An 18,420-nucleotide genomic window follows, 5' to 3' on the forward strand; every position below is an offset into this window, starting at 1 on the left:
GGACGGGCAGGTTGCTCAACTTTCCGTAGCTGGGAGCGGATCCAGTGCCTGGGATCCAACTTTCCCGAGTCCTCTTCTCCTTCCAGCTGTGCATCCTGCAGATTTCTGAGGGCTCTGCTGGGTCTGTGCTGCTTTGGGATCCGCCGGTACCCAGGGGAGAGGCCGCGGGCTCCGTGTCCTGGCCAGGCTGGAGCTTGGACAGCTCTGGAATACGGCTCTGGAGCTGGGATGGCTCTGGAATATTGCTTTGGAGCTGGGATGGCTCTGGAATATTGCTTTGGAGCTGGGATGTGGTGGAAAGGGTGGGAACAGCCTTCGGAACCTCTCGGTGTCAGTTTGTGGTGTCACCTGTGCTGTCCCAGCTCAGGGAGAGTTTTCCCAGGGGTGTTTCCCGCTGTTATTCCAACTCCATCCCTGCTGGGCGATGCTTTAGGAGCTCTTGGAGGGTGTGGCTGGGCACACTCAGGGCAAGGTAACCCACAGGGGTTGGGGATGGGGATCGAGGAGAGCCTCTGAGAACACAGAGGGGTTAAAAGCAGAGCTCCCAGGAGGAAAAAATGGGGGGGAAATGGGATTTTTTGGAAGACAAATGGGGGGGAAATGGGATTTTTTGGTGAAAAAATGTGGGGGGAAAAATGGGATTTTTGGGGAAAACTGGAGGGAAACGGCAATTTTGGGGAAAAATGGAGGGAAAAAAGATTTCTGGGGAAAACATGGGGGAAAATGGGATTTTTAGGAAAAAATGGGGGGGGGAACGGGATTTTTGGGGAAAAAAATTGAAGAAATGGCAAATTTTGGGAAAAAATGGGGGGAAAATGGGATTTTTGGGAAAAAAATGGGACAGCAGGGAGGAGGTGACCCGAGTCCGCGCATGGCCCACGAAGAGCAGCCCAAAATTACAGAGCTGCCGAGGGCTGCGGTGCCGAGGATGATGAAAACCAGGGAAAGCTGCCGAAATTGGTGTCGGAGGAGGTCGTGATGTGGCTGTGGCTGTTCCAGCAGGTCCCGGGGGGCTGGGAAGTGCCCACTGGAATTCCTTGTCCTTGGATCAGGTGGAGCAGTGGCATTGCCTCGCACGGGCCTGGATGGCCCAAAATTCCTCGGGAGATTTTTTTTTTTGTTTTTTTGGGGGGGGGTTTGAAATCGCTGCTTCATCTGCTCTTGCTGCTGCCAAAATCCCACGGGCTCCGTGTCCATCCTTCCCTTCTGCAAGGCTCCGCGGCGGTGGCACACGCGTGGAATTCCCACGGGAATCGTGGCACACGCGGTGGGAGCCCCCTCCCTGCCAGGGAAGCTCCGGGCATCCATCAGCCTGTTAATTGCGCTAATTAGAGAGTGCGGAGGTGTTAATTGGAAAGCGGCGGGATCGCGGCTGTTTGCGGGAGGGATGGATGTCAATAACGCGGGATTGATGGCTGGGCTGCCAGGTTAGCGGCGAGCCGGGGGATGTCAGGGAAATGTTGCTGCTTCAGATGAAGCAATTGTTAATTAAAAGTCACGGTAATTAATACACCCTCGTTGCCATATGGTCCTGCCGAAGGCAGGGGGATTCGTTGCTCCGTTTGTAATTCTCCGTTTCCTTCCCTTTGTCCTGCGCAAGGTGCGTGGTTGGATAAAAGGGGGAACAAAAAACGCAGAGCCGGTGGTTCAGCGAGTCTGAAATGGTAATTAATGGTAATTAACGATCCATTTGTGCAGCTTCTGCCGCTGTTGCCGTTGGAGGGGGCTCCTCCCTCCCCTTTCAGCCGAGCCCACCCTTCCCCTCTGGCCGTGGGTGTTTTGGAGCTGCCCGCTGCCCGTCCCTGCCTCTGTGCCCGGGGAAGGTGGGATCCCGCCGAGCCCCCTGGATGCGTGCGGGAGAATCCCGGAGCTGCGAGGGACGAGCGGCAGCGGCGGGGATGCTGCGGGTGCCTCCCGGCTCTGCGCAGGGCTGCACGCGTGCTCTGGCATCGTTCAGCCGAGCTCTGCTCTTCCCACTCATCCCAGATCCGTCCTGGCTGGAAAAGCGCTTGTTCCTAATTTAAATCCACTTTATAACCTCGCAGACACCGGCTTCTTCTTCTTTTTTGTTTTTTCTTTTTTTTTCCCTTTAAGGTTTTGTAAAACTTTTTATAGGAATGGAAATATTTCCATTATTATGATGATGACTTTCTTTTTTATGACTTCCCTCGCAGCGTTGTTGGGATCCCAGACGCTTCAGCATCCCGGAGGGGTTTGGGAACGGGAAGTGGAGTTTTACAGGACTTGGAGAGGGAACTCAGCTGGCCTGGTGTCCCCAGCTCCGGGAATCACCCGGGCTGCAGGAATAATCTGCTCCAGCATCCCGCCTCTGGCAGGGGCTGGAAGCACCAGAGCGAGCCCACGGCTCCTCCACCAGCAGAGATTTCCTCCTAATTCCCAACAGTTAAACTCCAGTTTATGCCCAAAGCCAGGAAAGTTTTATATCCTTTCCAAAACCGTCTTTTTTTCCTTCTTTTTTTTTTTTTTTTTTTTTTTCCGTTTTTTAATACTTCCTGTTGTAACTCTGGATATTCCTGTTCTCCGTGTAAAAGTCAGATCCCTGCTGGAATCCTGATGAGTTTCGAGTGTCAGAACGAAGCGTTCCCCGTGGGGCCTCGTGGATTTCAGAGGGAAAATGGGAATTGGAACCGCAATAATTTCGTATTTCTCAACTTGAAATCCTCGAAATTCAAAGTGGGGTAGGCAAAAATGTAGTTTTAAGGGAAAAGGTGAGGGGTTTATTGTGGATTTTTGCTCTTAACGCAGCATCCTGTAATCATCCCATGCTTGGGAAGCTGCTCCAACCAAACCCAAATCCCAATAATCCCCTTAACCTTGAGCTGTCCCACAGCCACCAGTGTCACCCCCAGAGCCCTGGGACAGTGGGAGGGAGCCAGGAGCTCCCCTTGGGAGTGGATGTCACTCATATCCCCTGCGGAAATGACTTTTGAAATGCAGATGATCTCCAACATGCAAATGAGCAGCTCGCTGCTCCCTGTTTAATATGAATGATCAGCCCCTGAATAGCGATTATTACACGCCACATTTCAGCAATTATGTTGTTCCTGGTTTGTCTCGCTGCCTTTTGGGGTGTGGAGGGGGGAAATAGGGGGGAAAAAAAGAGGGTGGAAGGAGAAAGGGGGGTGGTGTTTTTTCATCCCACCCCTCTGGTTTTGTTCCCAGCTTGTTCCAAACTCGGCCAGCGGTGGTGGGTGAGCGCTGAGCCGGTGGGATGAGGGGTGTGGAAATAAAACTGCTTTTCCATGGAGGAGAACCTGTGCTGGGAAGGAGGGAGAGACCCTCACTCCTGCGTGGATTCCGTGCTGCCGCTTTTCTGTGGCAGAGAGCAGCGCTGGGTGTGCTGCTCCTCTTTCCTCCAGGAAATCCACCCAAATCCAGGAGTTTCTCCCAGAAAAAGGCACCCTCAGCTTCACAACCTGCCACTCGTCCAAGCCCACTGAGCAAAAACTGGGGGAAGGGAAGGATTTTCCAACCGTGCGTCGCCGGGCTCTTGTTCCCACATCCCAGCTCTGCCCTTCCTTTGGGTTTCCTCAGCCTGGCACCTTCTGCCAGGTGGTTTTTCCTGCTGGGAAGTGCTGGTTTGCTGGGAGATGAAGCACTTGGAGGGAATGCTCCGACTTCGTTAGGATTTTCAGGGTGGAATCTGAGGTGCAGGTTCCCTGTGCTTGGTGTCCAGCTTCGCTCTCACCATGAAATACTTTGGGATTTGGGGAAAACTGAGGGATTCCTGGAGCTCTGTGCGAAATACTTTGGGATTTGGGGAAAACTGAGGGATTCCTGGAGCTCTGTGCCTTGCACCAGGTTCGGGGAAAGCCGGAATTGTGAATTTTCCTAAGCAGTGGGTTGCACTTGCTTTGCCTGGGGACGTGCAGCGTGTTTGTAGCCGCTCCACATTTATTTTTTGGGGTGAACAGAGCGCAGCTAAAACCCAGCGGGGTTTGACACCCCACCCCACCGGGCTGGGGGACATCCAGCGGGATCTCGGGCCCCGTCCTCAGGCTCTCCTCTCCCCTCCTTCAGGTCCTGCTAGCGAGTCATGATGGTTGAATCGGCCTCGGAGACGATCCGCTCCACGCCCGCGGCGCAGAACGGGGTCAGCAGCCTGAGCAACCAGCCCGATGGTGCCGGCCCCGGCCCCGGCCCCGGCGGCGGCCGCGACGGAGCCGCCGGAGCCGAGGCCAACGGAGAGATGAGCCCTGTGGAGCTCCTGCACTTCCAGCAGCAGCAGGTAGGATGGGCGAGCAGCTCCTTCAAACCTGGCACTGCGAGGCTGCGCCTTGGGGATGGCACCAGGTTTTTGCCCTGCTCTGTCCTCCTTCCAGCAGGTTTGGCCATTCCTGGTCGAGCTGCCCCAAAAAATGGGTTTGTGCTTGTCCTGGATCTCTTGGGAAGCAGAGCCCGTCCATCCCTGGGGGTGGAGCTGGCTGGTTTTGGGGGAAGGTGCTGCTCGCTCTGCGCCCCGTCGCTCTGAGGGGCTGAGACACTAAAAACCGTGGAGCAGATCCTCCCTGAGAGGATTTTGGTTGTCCAGGAGCTGCTTTCCCATTCCTGGTGGCTCCTGGAGGTTGAACCTCACCCACACGGCCCAGGACACGCGTGACAGTGACACGTGCACGGATGTGCCCCTGGGGCAGCCCCTGCCACACGTGTTCCCCGCCACACACGTCCCCTCTCAGCCCTGAGGACGTGCCTGCAGCTTACCTTTCCAAACAAACTTCGGCAAAAAAACATCAATTTCCCTGCTCGGCTACTAAATAAGGCAATGATCCCTCGCCTCGTGCGGAGATCGCCTCCCTGAGCCATAAATTCCAGCGTGAAAGCTGTAAAAAATTGCTGTGTCTGATACTTTAGTAGGGAGTGCTGTAAATCCATTACCTGGATAACAGGCGTTAGCACGCCGCTAAGCCCCTGTTCCCCGCATCCAAAGGGTAATCATGCGTGTAATGCCGCTGCCAGTGTCCTCCCAGGAGCTGCCTGCTCTCCCTCCCGCAATCCCACCGGGAAACGGCAGAGCCGCCTTCCCTCCCGGCCAAAAAGATGGGAATCGTGGCGGGGAACCGGGGGATCTCCTCCAGAAAATCGGGTTTTCCGTCCTCGCGGATGCTCCCGGTGGATGCTGATGTTTTATTTCACGTCACTTTCCTCCTGCCGGGAAGCTGGCTGGCATGTGGAATTAGGAAAGCAGAGGGTTTGGTGAACTTCCATAAAAAAACCAAAAAAAAAGAGCCAAGTGACACCCATCCCGAGGATTATCCATCTTCCTGCTTCAGGGAGCAGGCTGAGCACCAGCTGGGGTCAGGAATAAATGTCCCCACAGCAGGAGTTTTGGACAATTAGGTGCTTGATGGAGGCTCTGCTCCATCCCCGGGAGCACGCAGCGTTCTGCCGGGTTCTCGGGCGGCTGGGCTCGCTCCCTCATCCTGGAATGTCAGCACTCCATCCTCCTTCTCGCTGAACTTTATGAAATCCCCCCCAAGAAACCTCGGGAGGCGGTGGGAGCCCATGTCTCACCCTGGTGGGCTCAAAGCTCTGTGTCTGTGGGGGTTTCTGTGGGAGCTGCAGCTCCGGGGAGCTCCTGCTCCCATTTTTGCCTGGATTTGACTTTTCCCGTGGCTGTGAGCTCGCTGCTTTTGCAAGTGTGAGGCCAGACAGGTCTTGGCAGGGAGTTTTTGGGTGACAGCTCCTCTCCGAGGGTGCTGCCTTGAGGTGGGTGGGATCCTGAGGCCGTGGGGACGTTGTGGGGTGCTCAGGGACCTTGGTTTGGGGTGTCCCCAGAGCAAGGGGACGTGGCTGTGTGGCAGCTCCAGCCTGGAGCTCACCATTCCCTCACCTTCCCAATCCACGGCTCTTCCGAGCAGCCCTGCAGAGTTTGGAAGGGCAGAGCCTGGAAGGGGAGAGCAGGATGGGTCCTCCCAGAATTCCTGGATCTGCCAGGCTGGATCCCCCTGGAATTCCCAGATCCGCCAGGCTGGGTCCTCCTGGAATTCCCGGATCCACCAGGCTGGGTCCCCCCAGAATTCCCAGATCCACCAGGCTGGGTCCCCCCAGAATTCCCAGATCTGCCAGGCTGGATCCCCCCAGAATTCCCAGATCCACCAGGCTGGATCCCCCCAGAATTCCCGGATCTGCCAGGCTGGGTCCCCCCGGAATTCCCGGTGCAGGAAGGAAAAGGGGGCACGGGGGTCTCACCTCCCAGTGCTGGGGGATCCTCTGGAATTTTAGGAGTGGGAATGAAGCGCTGCTCAGCCAAGATTTGGGGTTTCCCACGGTTTTATTTGCAGATTTGCTGCCCCAAAAAAATCCCAACTTTTAGCCAGCGGCCGGTGTCGGAATCCAGGGGGTGCAGAGAGATGGGGTGGCCGCAGGTTTGGGGCACAGGGAATGGAGGAAAAGGATGGAAAAGGATGGAAAAGGATGGAAAAGGATGGAAAAGGATGGAAAAGGATGGAAAAGGATCCCTGCAGACACGGCAGGAGCTGCACGTGGAGAAACCAAATCCGTGCCAACCTCGTGGAGCAGGGATGTCCTGGGAGGAGCCAGGGGACAATCCCCGAGCCTGGCACCCCACGGGAAAAATCCATGGAAAAGGAGCCGCCCGGAAAATCCAGCTGCTCTGGCATCGCTTGGGGTTGTTTTATGGTGCAAAAAAAAAATCCCAAAAATAAAATGGCAGCGTCAAAGAAACGGGGAGGAATAAACAAAAATAAGGCTTGTTTTGGAGAAGGAGCGAGCGGGACTTTTTTGGGAGTTGGGGAAGGGTGTGGAGGGGGAGGAGAGGCATTTTGCTGCCCTGAGAGAGATACCATTCCATAAAACATGTGATCACATCTCAGATATATTGTGTAATCCTCTATTATTAGGGTATTTAAGATAAAAACGAGGCCGGAGCACTTAAGTGAAGCTCATCTCTCTCTTCGCTTCCCTGATTCATATTTAATATTTCACTGAGGATAAATGCAGGAGCAGTTTTGCCTTTCTCCCCCCTTTTTTTCCTCCCTTTTTTCCCCCTTTTTCTCCCCTTCCCCTTTTTTCCCCTTTTTCTCCCCTTCCCCCCTGCTTTTCCTCATTTTTTTCCCCTTTTTCTCCCCTCCCCACCCTTTTTTCCTGTTTTTTCCCCTTTTTCTCCCCTTTTTCTCCCCTTTTTTCCCTCTCCCCCCCTTTTTGCCCCTCTCCTCCCTTTCTCCCTTATATTTCCCCCTGTTTTCCCCTTTTTTTCAGTGGGGTGGGATTGTCAGGAGCATTTTCCTTGTGCTCTTAATTAGTGGGGCTGGGTTTTAACCCCTCGCCCGCAAGGAGTCAGGAGCAGAGGAATAAAATCCAGGAGCTCTGGAGCAGGGCAGAACAGCTGGGGCTGGGCCACAGACACAGAGCTGGGTGTAAAAAAGGCTTTTTTTCTATTTTTTTGCTTTTTTTTTTCATTTTCCTGTGAGGAATTGTGTCATTTTTTTTGTTCATTTGGATCTCTTGGAGCCATTTGGTTCTGGTTAAGCGAGGCCAGGGCTGGGCTGGTGGAAGTGCTCCTCAATATGGCATCATTTACTGTTAATATCCAGCTAAAAATATCCCCGTGTGTTGTTTTAATGGCTCTAATTCTGGAATGCGACGATGTCATTTTTATGAGGTTAGTGTAAAAAATCTTCCTTTTTTTTAAATTTTTTTTACCTTTTTTTTTTCAGCCCTTCCCAACCACTTTCCACTCTCCAAAAGGATCGGAGGGAAAAGGGAAGTAAAAATTCCCTTCCTCCTTCTTTCCATGCAAAGTCCTTGCTTTAATGGAATTTTTCAGGTGCTTTTTCTCTTTTTGGAAGGTAAAGCGACATATAAAGCTCTGATCCAGGTGGAAAATCCCTCAGCTGATTTTGGGCAGCTCTTCCCAGCTGGAGCATCCATGCTGGAATTAAAAACTCCATCCTCATAAAGTGAAATATCTGGCAAACGAGGCACTTTCAAATACCCCAAGCAAGATTTTCCTTTGCCCTGGGATTATTTTGGGTTGATTTTTTTGTGGCTCCTCCTTTTCAGATGACCCGTGGATGTCTCCATGCTTTCCAAAAATTTTTTTTTTTTTTTTTTTGAGCTCTTGACCCATTTCTTCCCAACCAGGAGGCCTTGGAGAGGCTCTGTAGGGGTGGGTTTTGAGGTGAAAAAAGCAGGGATGAGGATTAATTCCACATTTATCCAAGGTGTGGTGTGAGGCAGCTCTCCCTGGGCTCTTCCAGGGTTGGAGGCAGGTTTGGGGTTTTTTTTCCCTGGTGTTTCCCCATGGCAAAAAGGGGAATTTGTGGTGTTTACCATGGGAAAAGCTGCCAAAATCTGCCCTTCCTGGGGTCTGGAGAAGCATCCAGCACATCCAGGGGGAAAAAATCAGGATAATCCTCAGGTAGACTGGATGGAAGTTGGAAAAAGAAGCTGCTCCCCTGCTGGGGGATGAGATGTGTGGAGTTGGGGATGGTTGAGAGGAGTGGGAGGATTTGGGGGGGCTGAGGGGCGGGATGAGAATCCCTGGGGGGATCCTGGGAGCAGGGAAGCCTCCGGCGCTGTGGGAGCAGGGTGGGATGGATCCCAGCACGGACCCTTCTCCTGCCAGCATCTCCCAGCCGTCCCCACAATCCCAGGGGTGCTGCACATCCCCGGGAAGGTCTGCACATCCCCGGGAAGGTCTGCACATCCCCGGGAAGGTCTGCGCCTCCCGGGAAGATCTGCACATCCCCGGGAAGGTCTGCACATCCCCGGGAAGGTCTGCACATCCCCGGGAAGGTCTGCACATCCCTGGGAAGGTCTGCGCCTCCCCGGGAAGGTCTGCGCCTCCCGGGAAGGTCTGCACATCCCCGGGAAGGTCTGGACATCCCCGGGAAGGTCTGCACATCCCCGGGAAGGTCTGCACATCCCTGGGAAGATCTGCGCCTCCCCGGCGGCGGCCAGCTCACCCTCCTCTTCCTCATCCCGGGGAGGCAGCGCCAAGCCCTGCCCGTGTCGGAGATGGGCTTTTCCTGGGATCCTCTGCAAGCTTTTCCTGGGATCCTCTGCAGACTTTTCCTGGGATCCTCTGCAAACTTCTCCTGGGATCCTCTGCAAGCTTTTCCTGGGATCCTCTGCAAGCTTTTCCTGGGATCATTTGCAATTTTTTCCTGGGATCATTTGCAAGCTTTTCCTGGGATCATTTGCAATTTTTTCCTGGGATCATTTGCAATTTTTTCCTGGGATCCTTTGCAATTTTTTCCTGGGATCCTTTGCAAGCTTTTCCTGGGATCCTTTGCAATTTTTTCCTGGGATCATTTTCAAGCTTTTCCTGGGATCCTTTGCAATTTTTTCCTGGGATCGTTTGCAGACTTTTTCTGGGATCATTGGCAAACTTTTCTGAGATCCTTTGCAAACTTCTTCTGGGATCCTTTGCAAACTTTTCCTGGGATCCTTGGCAAACTTTTCCTGGGATCCTTTGCAGATTTTTCCTAGGATCCTTGGCAAACTTTTCCTGGGACCATTTGTAAACATTTTTCTGGGACCATTTGCAAACTTTTCCTGGGATCCTTTGCCAACTTTTCCTGGGATCATTTACAAACTTTCCCTGGGATCCTTTGCAGATTTTTCCTGGGATCATTTGCAAACTTCTTCTGGGATAATTTGGTGATCAGACAGAGTTTACCCCCACAGGGAAACTTTTCTTTCTGCTTCCCACCTCCTCAGCCCCATGGAGAGGCTCTGACACTTCCCTATGGAAAAGCTTCATCCCCCCCCCAACCACTGGGCTGCTCCTCCTGCATTGTTGGGACAACAAATTCATCTGGCAGGTGGCTCTGCATCCCGAAATTCCATCCTGGGTGCTCCTGTCCAGCCCTGCTGCAGGTTTCCACCCCGGAGCCCAGCTCAGGATGGAGAGGGGACAGCGGCGGGCGGGGAGACGCCCCTGTGTGCAATTGTGAGGCCACGTCGGGTTTTTTTTTCCCCTGTAAATCTTTGTAATTTCGTGCTTCAGAGCACACCAAAGTCAGGGAGCCAGCGGGGAGTGAATTAAATTCCCCCCTGAGAGGCGGCGCGGCGGGGCCGAGCCGGGCGGGCGCTGCTGCCTCGAGCCAGGCCTTGGGATTGGGGAGAGGAATTCCAGCAGAAGTCTTGTGCAGCACTTTTTGTGCTCTGGACAAGTCTTGTGCAGCACTTTTTGTGCTCTGGACAAGTCTTGTGTGCTGGAATTCTGCTCCTCGGGCTTTTCCCCCTGCTGTGTTTTCCATCCCTGCTGCGCTGATTTTTGCCCTGCCCTCGCCGGGTCTCCTCTGCGAGGTGCTGCTCTCAAACATGGCAGGAATTGCACATGGAGAAGCCAAATCCGTGGAAAGCTCTGCTAAAAGACGCTTGGAAAAGCAGCTAAAGCTCAGGGATTTTCTGTGGGGATGTGGGATGCAGCCCTGTGCTCCAGCACCCATCCTGGTGGGAGCCTCGGGCCTGGCACCGAGCTGCCGCTGGGTGGATTCCTGATTCCTCCACCTTGGCTTTTAACTGGAATTACTGTTTTCATGTCCAAAAGTAATTAAAATATCACACCCTGAGCTGTCATAACTGTCACAGGGTTTTTGTGCTCGCATTACCGATGCACATCTATCCCTGCTAATAACAGGGAAAATAAAATGCCCGTGGAGAAACGCCGGGGCTGAGGCAGGATCAGGACCATGGGATTTTTCCATCGGTGATTCCCAGCGGTGAATCGCTGTATTTATCCTCGAGGATCTGAGTTTTGAGTTGTTTGGATAAAGGAAATTTGGGAGTTATTGGTTGGGGGTGCTCAGTGGCCATGGGGCAGCTCTGGGTGCACAATCCTGGGACGTAGCTCTGGTAATTCACCACAGGAATAGGAAATTAGGGTCCTTTTACTTATAAAATTCCTCAGGTTTTGATTTTCTTAGGGCTCTCTGGTTCATGTGACAGTGACAAACACAGCCAAGGGTGCCCAACGCTGTGTCTGGGGTGTTTGGTTTGGGCCTCCTGCTATGAAATTACAATTTTTTTATTAAGTAAGGCTGGGTGTGTTAAACCCTTTGCTCTCAGCTTCCAGCTGGAAATTCCTTCCCATTTTCCACGTGCCCTTGTAGTGCCTGTCCAGCTGCACAGAGCAGGTCAGGTGGGTTTTTCACCCAAAGATGTAGCACAGCTACAATTTGCTTTTCATGTGCTCTTCCCAAGAGTTCCCTGTGCAGAGGAGCACAGGGAGGACATGAAATGGGATTTAAAATGCAGGGAATAACTTTTATATGATATATTACATATTACATGTTTATAGTTTTCCCCAATACCTACTACCTATATTACAAAGTGCTTTTCTACTCTAAACCAATCTGTGAGTGCCAACATCACCAGGAACATGGAGGCAAGGAAGAAGAAGGAGGAAGAACAGGATCAGCCCACTTTCCTCCATCTTAGAACTTCTGACCCCCATGCACAAAGTAAAAACCTCCCCTGTACAGGTGTTAAAACTCCCTGTACAATACTAAAAAAATTTCCCCTCTACTTTGTAACTACTTTTACTATCCTATCTAACCCTTTGTGACTGGTTGTTCCACCTCCAAAGTTGGTAACTCATCCCATGGCTCAAACTCAAAATCCCAGCTGTTTGCAGCTGCCTGCCAGGGTCTTAAATGCTTCTGACCAAGGCCTGGAACCTCCAAAAATGTCTGAGGGACATTTTGAGTTCCAACAGGGGCTGGGAGAGCGGTGGTCTCTACTGGGATGTACTGGAGTGGCAGGAGGGAGCGTCGGGGAGCGCTGCAAACCCATCCCGTGAGGGAAATCCGTGGAGAAGCAGCTGGAGGAGGAGGAGGAGGAGGAGGGAGCCTTCCTCATGCCCACCCTGTGTCTCTCTTGCAGGCTCTGCAGGTGGCTCGGCAGTTCCTGCTGCAGCAGGCCACGGGGCTCAGCTCCCCCAGCAGCAACGAGGGCAAGCAGCCGGCGGTGCAGGTGAGCCCCCGGGACGTGCAGGTGTCCCCTGTCACCCCCCTCCTGGGGAAGGGCTGTGGGACAAAGCCCTGGCACCTCCGTGGCTGGAGCTCTCCGGGAGTTAAACCCTCTGGAAAGCTCCAGAAGTTTCTCGGGAGGCGTTTTGTGCGTGGGAGTGGGGAAGGGTTGCGGAGGGGAGGTCACTGCGCGTCGCCGATTTTTGGGAGGGTGTTTTGGAGACAGAGTTCTCCAGCGTTGGAGCATCTCGGGAAGGATGCTGGGTGCTGTGAGGGTGGCACAGGGCTGGAAAAGGGAGCAGTCCTTTGGGCTGGAGCCAGGGCAGGTCCTCCAGGATGGGACACAGGCCCAGCTGGGATGGGGATTCGTGACACCGGCAGGAAAATGGGATTTGGGTGGGCACGTCCTGCTCCTGTAGGGATGGGGACCTCCCCTTTGCTCCCCTTCTCTGCCAAAGCAAAAGGGCAGAAAATGGGCAGGAGAGGGGTGAAATCTGGAGAGAGGGGGAGGCAGGGAGAAGCAAAGCCCAAGCGATGGGAAGTGACAATTTAAATAGCTGTGCGGAGGGGCTCTCCCTTCAGGCTAATTAAATTTATCGGAGAACAGCAGGTTACCTTATTAGAGCCACGTGGGTTTAATTAACAAAGGAAAGTAATTAGCACAAGCGCTCTCGGAGCTGGAGGTCCTGCCTGTGCCAGGCTGAGCCGGGTGGCAGCAGGAGCTGGGCTGGGATGGGCAGTCCTGGGATCCTCTCCTGGATGGGATCCCCATCCAGCAGCAAATCCCAGGGCTGCCGGGGGTCAGGAGAGCCCAGAACCCCCCGGGCTGGGCAACAGCAGCCGGGTGGGAGCAGTGGGAATTAGTCAGGGCTCCTCCGGCACAAACAGGCGGCTTTTTCCAGCGGTGCCGGCAGGAAGGAAATGCAGTCACTGCATGGAAAATGTCTGCAGAGGACAAAGGCGGCCAGGGTGAAGTCAGATTCCGGTAACCGGCGCCTCGCTCCCCTCCGTGGGTGTGTGTCCCTGCACTCCTCCTCCTGCTAATCCCTCCGTGCTCTCCCTGGCATCCCGGCTGGATGCAGCCGAACATCCCGTGCTGCTCCCCAGCCTCCCCTCCCTGCCTGCCCATCTGGCCAGAGCCAACTGGAGCTCCTTCCTCTCTCTCCCTCTCCCTCCCTCCCTCCCCTCCTCCCTTTTTTCTCTCTCCTCATCGCAGAAAGGACTTGTGAAAGTTGTAGACGTGAGTCAGAAATAGCTCATAACTCAGCAGAGCCTCCCCCCGCGGCCCCGCCGGCAGCTGGAGCGGGATCTGACCGAGGGGAGATAGGGGATTAAGCAGGCTCCTTTGAAAGGAAGTTTATCTAAGGCACAGTGGTGTGGATGAGACTGGCCAGGACGGCTGCGAGAGGAGGAGGAGGAGGAGGAGGAGGAGGAGGAGGAAGGCTGGGTCCCAGCGCAGCCCTCCGTGGCTTGGAGGCAGCAGGAAGCACGGCAGGATGGGAATGTTTGGGAATCGGGGTGTCCTTGGGGTGCCAGCCCGGCTCCCTGCCTGGTGGATGTGCAGCCCCACAAGTTTGGGGATGGGTTGCCACATCCACGGGGAATTTTGTCTCCCCTCGGCTCTGTGGCAGCCAGCTCCTGGCCCCCAGTGCTGGGGGAATGAGCAGGAGACCCCCGTGCTTGCCCACACACTCCCCTTGTCACCCTGCTGATGGGGATGGGGCATTTTTGGGGCACCAAGCCAGTAGGATTAATGATATTCCCGATGGCCTGAGCTTAAAAACAACCAGGGAGCTGCTGGGCTCAGCAGCATCTTGGATTGGGTTTGTTTTTTGGAATAAGAACCCTCTTCCCACAGATGCCTGGAGGTGTGTGTGGACAGTCTCATGTTGTCGCTCCAGTTACAGCTGCAGGAAAGGGAAAAAAAAAACCCAAAACCCCATCTTTGGGTGTTCTAAACCATTTAAAAATAGATTTATCTCTTTACAACTTTAAAACTCTCGGAAATTTGGTGGGCGCTGACAAAAATGTTGCTTTTGGGGGCTTTTGGTGTTGCAGGGCGCTGTTGTCCTGGGATGGTGGGAGCAGCAGATCCCCCCGGGATCCTGCTGGGATCCAGCAAAGCCAATGGAAGGAGGTGCTGGAAAAGCAGCACCCCGAGTTGTAAGGGCTGGCTTGGAGGCACCTGAATGACGGGGTGCCCTCTGTGGGTGCCCTCTGTGGGTTCCCTCTGTGGGTGCCCTCTTTGTGTGCCCCTTTGGGTGCCCTCTGTGGGTGCTCCCTTTGGGTGCTCTCTTTGGGTGCTCCCTTTGGATGTCCCTTTGGGTGCTCCCTTTGGGTGCCCTATGTGGGTGCTCTCTTTGGGTGCTCCCTTTGGGTGCCCCTTTGGATGCCCTCTTTGTGTGCCCTCTTTGGGTGCCCTCTTTGTGTACCCTCTTTGGGTGCTCCTTTGGATGTCCCTTTGGGTGCTCCCTTTGGGTGCCCTATGTGGGTGCTCTCTTTGGGTGCTCCCTTTGGGTGCCCCTTTGGATGCCCTCTTTGTGTGCCCTCTTTGGGTGCCCTCTTTGTGTACCCTCTTTGGGTGCTCCTTTGGGTGCTCTCTTTGGGTGCTCTCTTTGGGTTCCCTCTGTGGGTGCTCCCTTTGGGTGCCCCTTTGGGTGCCCTCTTTGGGTGCCCTCTTTGTGTACCCTCTTTGGGTGCCCCTTTGGGTGCCCCTTTGGGTGCTCCCTTTGGGTGCCCTCTGTGGGTGCCCTCTTTGGGTGCCCTCTTTGGGTGCTCTCTTTGGTGCTCTCTTTGGTGCCCCTTTGGGTGCCCTCTTTGGGTGCCCCTTTGGGTGCCCTCTTTGGGTGCCCTCTTTGGGTGCCCCTTTGGGTGCTCTCTTTGGTGCCCCTTTGGGTGCCCCTTTGGGTGCCTCTTTGGATGCCCCTTTGGGTGCTCCCTTTGGGTTCCCTCTGTGGGTGCTCCCTTTGGGTGCCCCTTTGGGTGCCCTCCGAGCTGCCTCTGCTGGGATCAGTGGCTGGGGGGAGAGAGGGGCTGGAGGGCGCTCGGGGCAGGGAGGAAGAGGAGTTCGGAGCCAACTGCGGGAAATTGCTTTTCTTTTGTCTGCTGCGGCGGGGAGGGCAGCCGAGCGGAAAAGTGCATTTTGTTGATTTGAAACTTGAGTGAAATGGGCAATGAAGACAGATCAATACCAGCCCTTCTGCGTTCCCTCTCTGGGAAAAGAAACTCCAGCCCGTCCGTCTGGGCTCGCGCCGAGGCTTTTCCACCTGAACCTGGAGCATCCCTGCCTGTCCCAAATCCCGCTGCCACCTCCGCCATCCCACGCTGGGATCGGTGTTTTGGGTTCCCAGGGGAGCAAAGTCGCTTTGATCCCTGTGGAATCATCGGGGTGAAAGCTGTGCCCGCAGCCTGTGCTCACAGACCCTGCCCTGGTAGTGCTGGGGGCTGAGGAGGGGCTCAGTGCTGTCACCACTGCTGCCACTGTCCCCAAGCAGCCACTGGAGCCCAGCCAGGTGTGATTGGGGCCTCCCCAGCGGGAAGGAAGGCTGTGCTAATGAGGATGTGCTAATGAGGATGCTCTAACGAGGATACACATTGGGCTGAACATGCCGGGAATTGATTCCTCCTTTTCTTCACAGGAAGCTTGAACATCAGGGCCTGGTGTCCTCCTCCACGCTGGTGTCCCCTCACCTGCTCACCCTGCTGCCACCCCACCCCAGCCACTCCAGCCTTTGGTGCTGGGGCTGTTCAGTGTTCCTAAAATTTCTCCTAAAACCACCCACAGCCTCAAAACCCAGCCTGGCACGTGGGGCTGAGCTTCATTTCTCCTCTGACCCTGGGCAGATTTTGGTGCATTGTCTCACCCCAGCCTGGTGAGGTCTGGAGGTGGCACAGCAGCATTTGGGTGGCCCTGTGCCACCCTTTGAGGTTCATAAGCCATGGCTGGGGTCACCTCGGTGTCACTGGCATCCCTGCCTGGCCCTGGGCACGGGGAGCACTCCCAGACTGAGCCAGCTGGCTCTTGGAGCTCACCCAGGGATGCTGAGTGCAGGGAGGGAGGCCAGGATGTGCCAGGAGGGTTGGGGCTGCTCTCCTGTGGGAATTGGGTGCTCTGGGGTGGGATTTGCTCGTCCCCTGCCCTTCAAACAGCACAACTTGAAGCTGCTTGTGGTGGCTGCTTCCCCCCTTCCGTTCCCAGTCTCCTCAATTTGTTTCTGTTGGGTTTGGATTTGAAAAGAGTGGTTCAAATTAGGAAAAACAGCACAAACGTGTTTCCTGCTGTTCCTAACTGGGAGTTAAGCCCCAAGGCTGGATCGGAGCAGGGATGTGCAGCCCTGAGCTCTGCAGGAAACCCGGAGCACAGAGAGAGGATGGGGTGCTCATCCCGATGATCCCAGAGCCAGCGGGGATGGGGGAACGAGGTCTGGGCTGTGTGGTTGAGGCGTGGAGCAGGAGCTGCCCCTTCCTGTAGTGTCGGTGACGTGTGGCCCTTGGGGACACGCCGACTCCTGCGGTGGTGGTGGCAGAGCAGGGATGTTGGGAGGCTGACGGAGGATGTCCCCAGGCCGTGCCAAGCCGGCTGTCCCCAGGGCCAGGAGGGCACCGGCCCTCTGATGGCAACCCAGGGCCGCCGCTCTGCCTTGTGCCCGGGAGTTCAATCCGCTTCCCGTAAGAAACAACCCAAAAAAAAAAAAAAATAATAATCTAGGAAAAATTTCTCAAGAGCCTCACTCCCCATCCTGCCTCGTTCCACACAGCCAAGTCCCGCTTCCCTCAGCTGCCTTTGGCTCAGGGAGGGAATATTCCCTGGAATACCTGCCTGCTTTTCCACCCCGCTGCCTGCTGCTCCCGGCCCATCCTCTGGCACGGGGATTTCAGCAAAAGCAGCCCCTGGAGATGCTGCTGGCCGGCCGGAGCAGCGCCGGCTGTTTCTGGGAGCAGCCAGAGCTGTTAGTAAGCACTTTCTGCGGGGTGGCAGCCGGCCAAGGCCTGAGTCAAACCCTTCCTGACTCGGTGTCTGGCAGATGCCAGCCGGTGACGCGTCGGGCTGGTCCCCAGCCGCCGCCGCTGCTGCTCCAGGGCTGCTGCCGGGACCTGCTTCCCGAGGGATGTGCGGCTGCCAGGACGTTTCCCGGCTGCTCCAGAGCCTGGGGTGGAGGCAGCAGGGTGACAGTCACCCCTCGAAACTCCTGTGCTGCTCTGGGTTCACAGCAGGGTGACAGTCACCCCTCGAAACTCCTGTGCTGCTCCGGTGTCACAGGTGGGTGACACCCCTCACATTCCCTGTGCTGCTCCGGTGTCACAGCTGGGTGACAATCACCTCTCAGAGCCCCTGTGCTGCTCCGGTGTCACAGCTGGGTGACACTCACCCCTTGTAATTCCTGTGCTGCTCCGGTGTCACAGCTGGGTGACAGTCACTCCTTGTAACTCCTGTGCTGCTCTGGTGTCACAGCTGGGTGACAATCACCCCTCACAGCCCCTGTGCTGCTCTGGTGTCACAGGTGGGTGACAGTCACCCCTCACAGCCCCTGTGCTGCTCTGGTGTCACAGCAGGGTGACACTCACCCCTTGTAATTCCTGTGCTGCTCCGGTGTCACAGCAGGGTGACACTCACCCCTTGTAATTCCTGTGCTGCTCTGGTGTCACAGCTCGGTGACAATCACCCCTCACAGCCCCTGTGCTGCTCCGGTGTCACAGGTGGATGACAATCACCCCTCACAGCCCCTGTGCTGCTCTGGTGTCACAGCTCGGTGACAATCACCCCTCACAGCCCCTGTGCTGCTCTGGTGTCACAGCAGGGTGACACTCACCCCTCACAGCCCCTGTGCTGCTCTTCCTGGCTCCCTTCAGCTCTCACACTGACCACCTGCATCCCCGATTTTGAGGCAGCTGCTGCCCTGCTCCCGCTGTTTTCCAGGCATGCCAGGCTGGTTTCATATCCTGCCAGAGGGAATCTTGGCCCTGAAGGTGAACGGGTGGCTTAGGGCCAGGGCATGACCCCGTGGGGCTTTTGGCCACGTTTGGATGGACATTTCCAACCCCGTTTCCATCCCCGTCTCGTTTTGCTGGAGCAGCAGCTCTCCCTGTAAGCGGGAATTTCCTCTTTTACTAAAAGTTGCTGCTTTCCCTGGAAACCTTAACTGGGAGAGGGACGTTTTCCACGCTGTGGGGGAATTCTTCACGGGAACCAAGGGAGCAGCAGAGCTCAGATGCCCCTCTCAAGTTCACCCCGTTCCCACCTCACCCCCACAGGGATCCGCCAGCATTTCTCCGTGTCAGCTCCGCATCCGAACGCGGGGGGGGAGGGGGGGTAAGAAGGAGAAAAAAAAAAAAAAAAGCCATTTAATGCAGACAAAGGTTGTATGAAAATATAATTCTGCTTTTGTTAGCAGCCATCAAACTCTAAAAAGCGTCACTTTTGTTTTCTTGTAACATTGTGAAAACCTCGTGTCGGATCGAG

General features: G+C 55.2%; 1 protein-coding gene across 9 annotated transcripts in view; it reads left to right on the forward strand.

Moving 5' to 3' along the window:
- FOXP4 (forkhead box P4) overlaps window positions 1–18,420 on the forward strand; it is a 61,910-nt gene that overhangs the window by 17,017 nt on the left and 26,473 nt on the right. For 8 of the 9 annotated variants that reach the window (XR_014950151.1, XR_014950149.1, XR_014950152.1 and 5 more), the window contains exons 2-3: window positions 4,042–4,249; window positions 11,875–11,964. Coding sequence is in view for 5 of the 9 variants with exons in the window: in XM_021542632.3 (XP_021398307.1) it covers window positions 4,058–4,249; window positions 11,875–11,964 (282 nt within the window). In the remaining 4 variants the exon portion in view is untranslated. Of the gene's footprint in view, window positions 1–2,271; window positions 2,700–4,041; window positions 4,250–11,874; window positions 11,965–18,420 lie in introns of those variants that run through there. The other variant, XM_085561218.1, reaches the window with a different exon arrangement.

Source organism: Lonchura striata, chromosome 26 (assembly GCF_050655825.1).
Source record: "Lonchura striata isolate lonStrDom1 chromosome 26, ASM5065582v1, whole genome shotgun sequence".
In the NCBI taxonomy this organism is placed as follows: Eukaryota; Metazoa; Chordata; class Aves; order Passeriformes; family Estrildidae; genus Lonchura; species Lonchura striata.